The 14,749-nt window shown below is 34.9% G+C and overlaps 1 protein-coding gene across 9 annotated transcripts in view; it reads left to right on the top strand.

The window, feature by feature from the left end:
• LOC137244275 (synaptic vesicle 2-related protein) overlaps positions 1-14,749 on the top strand; it is a 2,198,928-nt gene that overhangs the window by 1,079,434 nt on the left and 1,104,745 nt on the right. For all 9 annotated transcript variants that reach the window (XR_010950874.1, XM_067773028.1, XM_067773020.1 and 6 more), the window contains one exon: positions 10,526-10,651. Coding sequence is in view for 8 of the 9 variants with exons in the window: in XM_067773028.1 (XP_067629129.1) it covers positions 10,526-10,651 (126 nt within the window). In the remaining variant the exon portion in view is untranslated. The remainder of the gene's footprint in view (positions 1-10,525; positions 10,652-14,749) is intronic.

Below are 14,749 nucleotides of genomic sequence, written 5' to 3'. Positions count from 1 at the left end.
CACTTTGCCTTAAACTTTCTTTTTATGATACAATAACTCACCCATGAAATTCATATGGTTGAATGAATACCAAAAATAAAGCCCCTAGCGAATTTAGTGCTTATTAAACACAGCTTAAAATATTGTAAAGTTCATTTTTTGAACATATGATTTGCGATATTTTGTAACGATACAGCTGTTTGCTAAGCCTTTAACTATTTCCGCGGGAAAATGATCTTTCTTTTCTTACGGAACCGGCGAGCTGAACACTTCTTCACAAATCTTCAATCGTAAGTTTTCTTTGAACCGTCTCATAAATGTAAAGTAAAGTCTGATTGTTTTTCAAAATAGTGAAAAAAAATTAAAATGCCTATTAGAAAAGAGTGTGACTAATAATTTTAATCGGTTCGGTAATATTTAAGTGATAAAGCTGCTTAGGAATAAATCAGCCTATCAAGTTCATCACATTTTTTCAATTGATTGTGTTGAGGATTTCCTAAGTGGATTTTTGGCTCCTCTAAAAGAAATCGCCACGAGTGCACTAATTTCTGCATATTCTTGATTGACGGGGAAAGGTGCAAAATATACCAGGAAATCTAATATATCTGTTCAAAGCCTTAAAACAACAAATTTTGTAATATTGAAACTAGCTATCAGGAACTTTTGTTAATTGTAAATTTCCATTTTTTTATATAATTTCTAAGGAAAAGAGCTGAACTCTAAACTTTTCATTCAAATTTTTTTAAATGTAAATTTAAATATTTCTTTATATTAACATATATGCTTTCTTCTCTTAGAAGAAATTATTTCAATATACATATATATGTAGATTCGTTCATATATATATAGATGCCTTACAAATTAGAGAGAAGAGAAACTTGTTCATGCGGAGATAGATGAAATGATTAAACTTGGTGTAATCGAGGAGGCTCCGAATAGTCCGTGGTCCAGTCCGGTCGTTTTAGTTAAGAAGCCTAACAAAGTGCGTCTGTGCCTTGACTCACGAAAAGTTAATAGCGTAACCATTAAGGACGCTTATCCGCTTCCGCAAATTGATGGTATCCTTAGTAGGATACCAAAGGCTCAATTTATAAGATCTCTCGACTTGCGACGTGCTTTTGGCAAATCCCCCTCTCAGACACCTCCATAGATTACACATGCTTCACCATCACTAATCGTCCGATTTACAGGTATTGCGTTATGCCATTTGGCCTATGCAAAGCTCCACAAGCTTTATGCCGCTTGATGGATCGCGTAATTCCACCCCAGGTTGAAAATCAAGTTTTTGTTTATTTAGACGACTTACTAATAGTGTCTGAAGATTTTAAAAGTCATATGCCCGTATTATCCGACGTTGCTTACCAATTAAGGAAAGCAGGCCTTACAATTAACATTGATAAACGTAGGTTTTGTATGAAAGAAGTCAAGTATCTCGGTTACATTATAGGTAATGGTACGCTCAGAACATATCCCGATAAAGTTTCTGCCATAATGAGTTATCCAGTTCCCACGACTGTGAAACAGTTAAAACGCTTTCTTGGAATGGCCGGTTGGTACCGCCGTTTCGTTGACAATTTTGCTGCTGTCACTACTCCCTGAACCAATCTGCTTAAAAAGAGCAAAACATTTTTTTGGAATGAAGATGCCCAGAAATCATTTGATATCCTAAAACATAAATTATGCTCCGCACCAATTTTAGTCAGCCCGAACTATAACAAACCATTTATTATTCAATGCGATGCAAGTAAACTTGGTGTTGGTGCATTGTTAGCTCAAAATAACGAAGAAGGAATCGAAATGCCCGTAGCCTACTTCTCACAAAAATTAAATAAAGCTCAGAGTAACTACAGCGTTACTGACCTGAAATGTCTTGCTGCAGTTCTAAGCTTAAACAAATTTAGAGCATATGTGGAAGGGAAGGACTTTTCGATTGTCACTGACCATGCCAGTTTACAGTGGCTCATGCGGCAGACCGACTTATCTAGTCGGTTAGCCAGATGGTCGCTTAAGTTGCAAGGATATCGTTTTAAAATAGAGCATAGGAAGGGTTCTCAGAATGTAGTGCCAGATATCCTGTCACGTCAGAATTTTCAAGCCGATTACCTGACTTGCAGGTTGTAGACAATTTTGTATATAAGCGGACGGAACATCCTGATGGTGATCCGTCACGAGATGTACATAATTGGAAATTATGGATCCCAAAATCATTAGCCCAAAAGGTGATAGAGGATGCTCACTGTCCACCAAATAAATTCCATGGAGGCATAGCGAAAACATAGGAACGCTTGAGAACGAACCTCTTTTGGCCAAACATGACTGTCGAAGTGAAAGACTATATCAGTCGACCGTGGGTACAGGACTGCAAGAGGTCCATTTCAAATCTGCCTGCTCCTATGCATATGATATATCAATTTCTTCTTCTTATTGACACTTTGCCTTAAACTTTCTTTTTATGATACAATAACTCCCCCATGAAATTCATATGGTTGAATGAATACCAAAAAAAAAGCTAGCGAATTTAGTGCTTATTAAACACAGCTTAAAATATTGTAAAGTTCATTTTTTGAACATATGATTTGCGATATTTTGTAACGATACAGCTGTTTGCTAAGCCTTTAACTATTTCCGCGGGGAAATGCTCTTTCTTTTCTTACGAAACCGGCGAGCTGAACACTTCTTCACAAATCTTCAATCGTAAGTTTTCTTTGAACCGTCTCATAAATGCAAAGTAAATCTGACTGTTTTTCAAAATAGTGAAAAAAAAATTAAAATACCTATTAGAAAAGAGTGTGACTAATAATTATAATCGGTTCGGTAATATTTAAGTGATAAAGCTGCTTAGGAATAAATCAGCCTATCAAGTTCATCACATTTTTTCAATTGATTGTCTTGAGGATTTCCTAAGTGGATTTTTGGCTCCTCTAAAAGAAATCGCCACGAGTGCACTAATTTCTGCATATTCTTGATTGACGGGGAAAGGTGCAAAATATACCAGGAAATCTAGTATATCTGTTCAAAGCCTTAAAACAACAAATTTTGTAATATTGAAACTAGCTATCAGGACCTTTTGTTAATTGTAAATTTCCATTTTTTATATAAAGAGAGTTAAACTAATTTATCAACATATGTACATAATTTCTAAGGAAAAGAGCTGAACTCTAAACTTTTCATTCACATTTCTTTAAATGTTAATTTAAATATTTTGTTATATTAACATATATGCTTTCTTCTCTTAGAAGAAATCATTTCAATATACATATATATGTAGATTCGTTCATGTATATATAGATGCCTTACAAATTAATTAAAACCAAAAATAAAATGTAGGAATCACATACATACATTGATACATACATAATTACATTTTTAAGAACACGAAAACTGAAGTAAAAGAAAAGAATATTATTCATTTTAGTATAGCTATGACAAACTTAGTTATACAAACATAATTATTTCGTAAGTTATTGTTGTAATCATGTGTTTTAGAACCGCATGATAGCAACCCTAACTTAACTGAACATATTACCAATTTACTTTTCGATTGTTCTTTAAATCTTTCAGAGAGATATTATAAGACAGTCCTCATTCATAAATTCCTTTGTTTATTTTGGTTTTGCAATATTATGTGCACAAAGCTCCTCCCATTATCTCTCTGATTTTAACTCCCAACTACAGTACGATCACTAGTAATTAGGACTAGATTTTTTTTTCGGTCTAAGATTTTTTTTCTAAATCGAAATGAATCAATATTTCTATTAGAATGAGTCCATAAATATATTTAAATTGAAAAGCCAGAACAAGCGAATTTATAGCTACAACAACAGTCATCGTCATCATGCTGCGATCACAAGCGAGAAGGCCTTCAACGCTACGTGGGATTACTGCATTGCAGATTATTGGTGAGTGATAATTCAAATTGTTTCATTATTTCTTTTTGCTATACGCCACTGTCTTATTTTTTTTTTACATAAATGCGTTCATTAATATGTGAGTAATAGTTGTTTTTTTTTTTTGCTTACTGAGAATAAATTTGGGAGTATACAAAACTTCACATATGTCCGTATGTATGCAAACACGTAGGTGAATGCAATTTCTTTTTGTCTTAGCAAAATCCATCTCCTTTTTTTGGGATCTAATAAACTCTCGCGGAGTCCCATTTTCTTCTATTTTTACTTCGCTCTATTTTGCGAAACATATGACTGTATATATGTGTAAATATATGTAATCAAAATTTCTAGATCAAGGCCAAGGGTAGGTCGGGAATTTAATATTTAAATACCCACAAAAATTATGTTAGCATAATAAGCAAAATAATGATATGTGAAATCAAAGTATTGAAACCTAAACCTGTTAAATTTTACTTGAATTCAAATTTAAATGCAAAACTCGATTGGTTTATTTAAATTGGTATTATTATAAGCATTTTTTTTTTTTTAAATAATGGATTGAACACATGGTCTGTATATACTTGAGGTAACAAACGTTGTTATTATGAGCTGTTAAATACTCTGTTTGGTCTGATTCTGATGGAAATGTAGGTGGTACAACGGGGCATCTTTAACACCAACGATGCCATGGTGTGGTGGGTTATGAGCAGCCGTAAACCATATATATACGGACGAGCTGCAAGTAAAGTGGTAGGAAGACGTGGTTTTCAGTTAGGCACTTTTGGGCTTATAGATAGTAGATTTCCTTCAGTGTGCAAGTATTGTAGTTTATTGTGTTATGTCGTTAGGCTTGGGAAGAACTAGCTAGATCGTGTGATTGTGTATAGGAATCCACGAAACTGAAGCCCCGGGTTGAGCCAGTGCACACGCCGCAGTCACATGATGAGGTCACTAGCGCTCCTCACAAATCCCTTATAGTATACACCAGCTAGCGATGTCATAACAAAGTATTCTGTGACAGACAGCGTATCTGCGTTTGGGTTCTGTTGGCCTCGTTCGGGGAACGAGAGCTGGGGGGTTATATGGGATAGAGGAATGTGGACGATTAAAGTTCATTTTCCTTGTCGTTGGGCAGAAGTAGTACCAAATTCGCGATTGGAGATTGTATTGACGTCAACAACACGTACACGGTTATGGGAACATGGGTGTGTGTTGAAAATTCTCCACTCGTTTTGTTGTAGGTTATCCCCCTTTATGACCACGAAGTCCTTGGGTTGTGGATGTTTCCACTTACACCGTTTTTGGATTTCGGTGAGATATTCCGATTTCCATCTCTTGCAAAATGTTCGATGAAAGGCTTTCATCTTTTGCCAGAGGCTTACAATTGAGGCAGGGTTTTCATTACAGTCGATTTCGGGTGTAGCTAGCAGATGCCCACCCACGAGAAAGTGGCCTGGAGTAAGCGGCTCCAGGTCAGAACGTTCGTTAGATAAGGGACTGAGTGGTCTGGAGTTGAGGCATGCCTCAATTCTGCATAGGAGAGTCGTATACTCCTCGAATGCGTATCAATGATCGGACGCGATCTTTCTATAATGGGTTTTAAAACTCTTTACCCCTGCTTCCCACAAGCCACCGATGTGAGGAGCACTCGGGGGTATGAAATGCCATGCGAGTGTTTGATGGCTATATTTGTTCATTGTGTCGTCCCTTGCTTCAAGCAGAAAGGCCTTGAACTCGGTTCGTAAAGATCGCGAAGCTCCGACAAAGTTAGTATCATTGTCGGAGTAAACGTTTTTTGGGCATCCGCGCCTGGCTACAAATCTGGCGAAGGCAGAAAAGAAAGACCCGGTACTGAGATCGTTTTTCGCTTCAAGATGAATCGCCAGACATATCCCTTTGAGGTCCGACACCCTCTCCCTCAGTAAGATTTAATATCAAATGGTCCGGCGAAATCTACCCCTGTGTTGGTGAAGGCCCTAGTAAAGGTTTTGCGCTCCTTTGGAAGGATTCCCATAAGTTGAGTTTGCGACCGCTTCTTGTAAATAGTGCAGACTTTACAGTTGTGGATGACAGACTTCATCATGTTTTTAACGCGGGGATTCCAGTACTGAGTGCGAATAAAGCGCAGCATCAGCTGGTTTTCTCCAAGGAGGGAGATCTTATGGATAAATTCGATAGGAGTCTGGTTAACCTACAATTGCATGGAAGGATAATGGGGTGACGCTCGTTGTAGGACATGTCTTGGGATGCGTCGACCCGCCCTCTAATTCGGATTATACCTTCAGTATCACTGAATGGGTTTAAGGGTAAAATCTCACTCTTCCCATGAATTAGTTTCCCTGATTTCAAATTTTCATACTCTTCTTGATAGTATTGCTTTTGGCATATTACTATCAATCGTTCTGTCGTTGTTTTTATTTCATCAGGTGCTATTAAATGAGACTTCCTTTTGAAAGAAGCTTTAGTTTTTGGGTGTGTTCTATGGAAAAACCGAAAAATGTATGATATAACCCGCAAATCCCTTGAAAATTTGGAAAACCTGTCAAGGATTTTCGAATCATTACTAACAGATGTTGCGTGAACCTTTACCCTCTTTTCCTCAATATTCGTGTTGTAATCTTCTTCTTGTGTTGGCCAATTTTCGTTGTCTTCTTGTAACCAAGAAGGTCCCTGCCACCATAAGGAATTGCCATATTTTTGTACTACCGACTGTTTTCTTTATTTATTGTAAATTTGTTTTTTGGTTTCGGGTTTACAGTCCAATAAATCAGAAAAACGCCTTTTTTATTTTCTCGCCAACGTTTCGACCTTTTATTTTGGTCTTCTTCAGGGCCTAATGACAAAAAAATATAAAACTTAGTATATAAGGCCTTGCATTGCAAAAGAGGGTTAATAATTATTAATTACATATACACACAAAAGTACATATATAACACTATTATTGAAATCACAGATTCTTACTCAAAATTACTGCGTTCTTCCTTGTCCAGTTGTTTTGTATAGATATTTTGTTTTCTGCATTGTGCAGAAATGGTCATATATAAAATTTTAAATTATAGGACTTTGTGATTAGTATTTTATAAATTTGAATAAAATTTAAAAGAAATAAGTAATAAAATGAACACAATGTAAATTCAAACAACAAACTATATATATACGTATTTGACGTTTGTTGATATTTTGTCAGCCTGATGCTTTTCTACTTTCGCACGAAATATTAATATTTCACTTCTCACAATCACTTGCACGGTTTTACTAAAAGGAAGCACTTTCTACCGATTGATAATTTAATTTTTTGAATTCTTAATGAAAGGGAAAACCCTACCTAGCACGGAATGTTTATAAGACCACGTACCTTTATTGTATTGTCGTGATCCGGAATTGAAAAAATGTGATTTGTGGCGTTGATATTGGATGTTGTTGATATCCCCAAGAACAGTTGCTGGTATCACCAAGAAAGTGTGGCACTAGTTGTGTAGTTTGGATTGTGGTTTTACGTTTGGTGTTGATTCCAATATAAAAATTGCTGGTATCACCTTGACTATATCACGAGATTTGACAGATTTTACTGCTTGCTGACTTTGTTGCTTGTAAAAAAGTGCTGCTTCTTGATTTTATCTGCTTTGGAGTGAAAGTGGACTGTATTATTTTCTTTGTGCGGTTCTCCTGACCGGCGTGGTAAGGACCATGTACAAATGCAGGGCAGCCACGGCGCGTACCCACGTAATTATAGAAATTTGGTTAGGCGGAGAAAAGGAAATGTAAATAAAAACACCAAAAGGGTTTCGTATTAGTATGGAATGACAATGATTTTTTATATTGAATATATTGAAAAATGAACAACAGGTGTTAAGAAAAAGGTTTAACAAATGTTGTGGAATATGGTACGTGACGTGTGTTGGCAGGATGCTTTCACTTCGACGGCTGGATCAAAAGAAGCCGAGCGCTTGGCAGAGAAAAGCTATGAGCCCACTATACGGCCAATTTCGTTGAGTTTCCCCGCCGAAAGTTGCTGCATAGTCGGTCCATCACAGTAAAGTAAAAAAGTTTAAAGTAATGTGTATAAACCATTGCAGCTGATACATATGAATGTGTGTGTGTATTTGTGAACACACCTTTATGAATGTATTGGTTAACTAAGTACATTGCTACGAGGGAGGATATTTAGGCCTGTGGCCTAAACACTGCCAAATATGTTCAGATTGTAGTCCATATTTGAGAAGGATCCAATTATTGTGTGGCCAACATCAGCTTGAACAAAATTGAGCTCACCATCACGTACAATCGATCGGACCTTAATCGCAGCAGGGATCACCGCTCTATGATCTATGATTTACTTAAATTGAATGAACAAGAGCCATTTATTTGCACATACAATATTGAAAAATCAATATTTTTGTTTTTGAAATTTAACATTTGAATTTAGGTTGAAAAGTATGCTCATAAAAACTCAAAATTTTTATTTTGCACTGCCTAATCGACAGTTTCCAGTGATTTACGTGTGTTCCCTGTTTAGGTAGAAATATAGGTCAACTCGCACACAGCCTAAATTTTTACTTCATATTTTTTTTTGTTTTGGATTTATTTTCAAGAAAAAAATGCTTTAAGAGTTTTCAAGATTTATACAATATGGCGATCAAAGCCATTGAAATTACACTTTATTAACTTAAAGAGAACTGGTGTTTACAACAACAAATCTAAAGCTAGAAGTAATTAATATTTACTGTTTATATGCCTAAAGTTCATTGGGAATTCTTATTGGCAAAGCTATTAAACAAAACAAAAATAATCCAAAGTAAATTGTTTTGCCATCGAGCGCAAGAGAAAGAGAGAACTCGAATGGTAACTTCAAATTTCACGCTCTAGCTTTTTCTTACTCAACAAAAAAATCACACAAAAAATATAAAACTACTAGAAAGAGAATTAAATTATATATATGTATGTTTATAAATAATTATGTATGTACTCATGTATTAAACTTACGGCAACATTTTCGGCAGCATGATGAAAAGCCTTACATGATGACTGCTGAGGTGTTGAATGTATGTTTGATTTGTTTTTCGTTCCAAAATAAGATAGATGTTTAAAGTTTCGTTCTTCTTAGCGTTGGTAATTAGATTTGTTTTTTTGTGTTTTTGGAGTTGAGTTTTTGTTTTGGTGTCCTTCTTAAAACAAGATTAATTTAACAATGGGTTGGCTCCGAATATCTATTTACTTGTGTTTTTTTTTTGGAAAAAATATTTTTAATCCTTATTTCTTCTCGTTTTGTTGTATAAATGGCCTACAGTGAGAGGACCTTAGTGAGAGCTTTATTTAACTTTTAATTTTCACTACCGCGTGGTTTCATTAACGGCGTCTTGAGTCGCAGCACTCCGAACAAAACTAACAGCTACTATGGGAGGTAATCTGGTCTGCATTATTGATGAGCCCAAAAGCAATCTTTTATATGCCGTTTAGCACAATATGATCTCCTGATTAGGGTGGATACGCAAAGACAATGGCTACGAATTCTTTGTTTATTTATTTATTTATTTGTTTGTGTAAGTGAAACACAACAAAAAAAGCAATGAAATATCCGTTCCTTATAAAACAGCATATGTAATTCGGATTTATTAAAACAATTGAAATCGGATTAGTTTGTGATTTCACATGTATTTAGAATTACCTGCTGTGTATGTATACGCCTGCAGTTAGGCGAAAGAATTTGGTTGATGGAACAGGGCTCTTGAAATTCTTCACCAATTGGAAGTAAAGTCTATACACATGTTAGAACATGTAAATAACTTAGGTAAGCGCGATTGAATGAAAATATGTTCTTTTACTTACACGATTGAAAAATTGTAGACGAATTATTTTACAGAATTTAGAAACGGAAAGGATGCTAGCAATTTCCTGGGAATCTTTTATATGTACGAAAATTTGACAGATGGATGAACAATCTGCCATGTCAATCGGAAATGATTTGTGCATGATAGTGTTGTAAAGTAACCCAAAGTTGCGATGTTTTCTTCTTCGTTTATTAACACAAAATATGCATTTCTATTCGATTTTAACTCAATGCTGATGTACAGATTAAATGGTTATTTTATGTATTTATAAACCTAGATGTAATTTCATTTTCCCTACAAAAATCAAAAAAAAAAAAAACAAATGAAGCGGATAGTCACATAGTTGAAAAAATTATAATATATATTTTCATAAAATAATTTATATTTAGGTGACAATATTTTTAAAACTATAAGATCTTATATTATAAAATTGTAAGGCTTATTGCAATTTAAGGGGATATTTTAATGAAAATCAAGAATTCCTGCTTAACTATGTTACAGAGTGTTTCATCTAAATTTTAAAGGTCATCCACGAGGTTATTTTAACAATGTTTTCATCTTGGTCACCTCCCTAATTTCGATTATTACAAAAAATAATTCATCTAAATACGGATAATCTTCTTAATTATATTGCATTGTTTATTATTATTATTGGAAAAAAATCATAAGGAAATCAGCTAGACTTGGTCCTATTTTGCAGGTCATTTTAGGTGGTCTTTTCGCTATGTGTGGTCTATAACTTTCTAATATCGGTCGTTATCCTGTTTGAATAAACAAGCCATTTATATGTAAATACCAGCAGTAATTGAAGAATATTAATCTCTATTTCAGTGTTTTTGGGCCCTAGGAGCTTGCTTTGAAATTGTTCTGGCTTTGGCAGTATATCCCAATTTCGGATGGCGATGGCTTTTGGGGTTATCAGCGGCACCCTTGTTACTATTTACTATCTTGACACCGGTAAGTATATTTTTATAATCATAAGCACTTTCTAATGTTTGCATAGCCGTACTCGGATATCCGGTAGGCTCTATTCCATGTAAAAAAAGGACAAATATTATGAAAACTTGAGTAAAATGTCCTTATTGATAGTTTGAAGCGGTTTGAAAAAATAGCAGATCAAGCTAGTTTGAATAAGAATAAATAAATGCGAAAACGGTCTAATCTACAAATTTAGATCTGAGATCTTCGGCCTAACTAGTTCCCCTGGCCTATAACTATACTGCCCAAACAGCGGCCGCCGTGATGTGGTAGAAACGTGCTTCGTCTGCCACACCAAAGATGCTGGGTGCAATTCCGGGCAAAGCAACATCAAAAATTAGAAATAAGTTTTTTCAATTAGCAAACGTGTATCTAAGCGGGGTTGCCCCGCAAAAGCGTGCAAAAATGTGTATAGGATCCGATTATAACTTTCAGCGGGACAACGACGCTTCCCATGGCAGCGGGTTCTGTAATGAGTATACTAAGATAGAGGGGGATGATACTCTTCTGTAGTCGGATTTGTGTTTGGAGCTGCGCGGAGTAGGTCTACCGGGACCCGTCTAAAGCTAGTAAACGGTAGTTGGGGGTTCGCGACTTTTCCTCACAACTTCGTAACATAACATTTTTTTTTATTACAGAGTCCCTATATATTTAATAGTTTACAAATCATTTATTTATTTAGCGAAAACGTTTCAAAGGCCATCTGGTGAAATCACTATAATCGAAATTATCAACTGCAATGGATATTATTTAACTGGATGAACACCAATAAAGATGAATGGCGACTTTCTCCCATTCTCGTCGCACAGTGGACGCATAGGTGTATTTGCGCCACGGCCTCTCTACCCACCCTACCATGATCCGTCGGTGGCATATACAATTTTTGACAGATCCCAAAAAAAAGGAGACAACTTACCCACTCACATAGTTGCTACCAGCTTCAAAGAAAATTAGCACCGCATAATTACCTCTGTTAGGGTTTACATATTTTCATTATTGATAGGAACTTATCCCTAAAAGCTTATTTCAACAATTTTCAAATTCAAGTTATTGTCTATGTTGGAACAATTCGATACCTTTTTCAATTAATTTCATTTTTCTTACAGGCTTATACGCCTAATAGTAGGCTAAATTATTGTATAGGTGTTACTCTATTCATGTATGTATACTTAAAAAAAAAAAAAACTTAACCTTCATGTTAATATTTTAACTAGTTTAGTGAAATTCCGCCTATTTGCAACCTTCTGCTAACGTTAGAATCGCTAAACTGTTGAATATAACTCCAATATTCAATAATGCAAAATGGTCTTAATTAGACTACTTTGAAAGTACTTCACAATAACACTTATGCTTCGCAACCAATTGCGTGTTTAAATCAAACTTATTACTCAATTCTCAGCTTGATCTGCTCTCGGTTTCCTGGTTCACCCATTTCTCCTAAGGTATAGTAATTTCGTGAATTCCATGCTTGGTTACCAGCCTATATGTACATACATGATATTTGTAGTTTGTGTCCATATGTGTGTGTATAAGAGAGTACTACTTTTTTTTCGGCTGATATGATATGCGTTTGTGAATGTCTCTCTGCTGTCTTGTATGTATGTGTGTACATGGTGATTAATGTGTTTATGTAGCTTGCTTTAAGATTTTTGTTGTTGTGAATTTATTAATATGGTGAATATTCGCCACAATATTAACATTATTCCATAAGGATTCTTTTAGAAAGCGGTTTGTTTACACATGTACATATGTACATACAAACATACTCGTCTACTCTACTGTTCGATATGGATATTAATGTAAAAAAATAATATTGGCTTAATGTTAAAATATAGTGATCTGAATGTTCTCCCACGTGTCCGGGATAGCGAACCAACCGAGCTGTTACTTAATTAAATTTGTACGAATCAAACATCATTAGCATAAAATCATTCTGTTAATGATGCTACATTTTATACAAATTCACGTCGAACATGATCTGAACAAGTGATAATGTTACATTAGCAGCATGTGTTCGCTATGTATGGAGCTCGTAAAGAAATGTTTAAATTGTAAACATACAGAGAGGAAAAGTTTTATTACATATCAGAGAGCTTCTTTGCTCTTGTATTCGCAGACCACCGATGAAAGCGCTTCCATATGTGTGTGTTTGCTTGGTTCCTGACTGCATTAGCTGGGTACAATTTAATTGCTTTTCCTAAAAAATTTCTCTCCGCACAAAAATTTTAATTAAGTTAAAAGATAGTTGTGGGTTGTTTGTATCCCAACCCTTTGATATTTTATTGGGACTTGTACGATCCGTCCTGTTCTGGGGTCATCCAAGAGATTGTAAATAGAAAAGTTAAAATATATGTATATTTTTTTTTTTGCAGATCTATAACAACCTTCAGAGAACAAAAATAGTTAAAGCCATTAACGAGAAAAAAAAACTCTCAAACCAGAACAGGAGTGTCGTTGATAATTTTTTTCACTTTAAATAGGTACACAATGATGTGGGTATATATGTATATAGTATATACTATATACACGTGCACTCCCCCAAATACACTGGAAAGCTGTCTTTTTTCCACTTTTTTCGTGTTTTTTTTTCATACCACTTAAATACCGTATACTATCTACTAGTGTTGGCAAAACATTGATAGTTTAGTTCTATCCATTAAATGGATTTTTGGTGAGAAAGCAATCGATAGTTTCGATAGATATCAGTAGAAATAAAACATTCAGAAAACTTGATAATGAAATATACATAGAAGAATTATTATAAAACCAAATTTTATTTAAATCAAATCCTTTTTGAATGTAACAAACAAGTTAATGACAAAAACTATATTAAATATAAACAGATGAAAAGTTATGTTTCACAGTAAAATTATTTAATCTGCCTACTGCCAAAATATTTCAGAATAATCACATATTCTAGAGCAGTCTTGCATTATTGATTGTGAATATGGCGGATATGGTTTCAATCAAAGTATTTGATATTTTGCTTTAAAAATAAAATTTTATTCAAATTGGTATCTTTCAATCTGTTTCTTTTTTCACTACGTATGTGGCCCGCTTTCGAAAATATGCGCTCAGTTTGTACTGATGTTGCGGGAATGCATAAACGCTTGTCAGCAAGTTCCTTCAAGCCATTAGAAGAAGACGCCCAATATAAGAGAGGACATTGAACTTTATCAATAATTTATATATTGCCTTATGTCTATTATTGCATCGCTCAGAGGAGAAGATACCACGGGTATGTCTGCTGATGGCAAAAAAATAACGATTCAACTGTCAAACTTTTAGAACATACGGCTGTTATATTTTTTACTGGTGTATTGGAATGTTTTTTATTAGGTAATTCGCTTGCCATCAAGGAACTGTATTCTCTTTGTAATATATTTACAGCTTTGTCTGCGCAGTTTACGTTTTGAATCCCTTTTTCTTAAACCTTGCATCGAGAATCGTTCCTAGTATCAAAGCAATTCTTAAATAATAAGGGTGGAGACGTTTTTGAACAACTTCCAGGATAAGCTTCAATATGTCTTTTGCACAGTCAGTTTAAATTTTTTTTTTCAATTCTTTCAACTGCAGCGTGATACCACGAACAAAAGGTATTTCTAAGGATGAAGTTGGGTAGCTTTCTCCTGATATCTTTTTTGTTTCTACTTCAAAAGGTGCGAGCATTTTTAAAATTTCATCGATTTCACCATACCCTTCGGGGCTTTTTCACAATCCGCAAGAGCTGCTGATAGTTCCGTTTTTAATTTAGAAATGCGTTTCATCATACATTATGAATTGTTCCATCTAGCACATACTTGTTGATTTAGTTTCAGCTCTTCTTTATGGTTAAGTCTCTGCGTTTGACTTTTTTGCTTTTAAAACTGTCCTGCACTACTAAATTAATTGAATGCGCAAAACATGGTAAGTTATGAATTTTAAGAATATCTGCAGCCTTAACCATTGTAGTGGCGTTATCCGTTACAATCGCTACCACTTTGTTTTTATAAGCTTTTATTTACTTTCACTTAGCTGTTGTCTGTAATCAAATCTGGCAAGTTAAATTTGATACACTTCCCGGTGCCCGATTGAGCT

This window comes from Eurosta solidaginis, chromosome 3, assembly GCF_040869045.1.
Source record: "Eurosta solidaginis isolate ZX-2024a chromosome 3, ASM4086904v1, whole genome shotgun sequence".
Taxonomy (NCBI): Eukaryota; Metazoa; Arthropoda; class Insecta; order Diptera; family Tephritidae; genus Eurosta; species Eurosta solidaginis.
The sequence above is the reverse complement of the archived record's forward strand: the minus strand, read 5'-3'. Positions and strand labels throughout refer to the sequence as shown.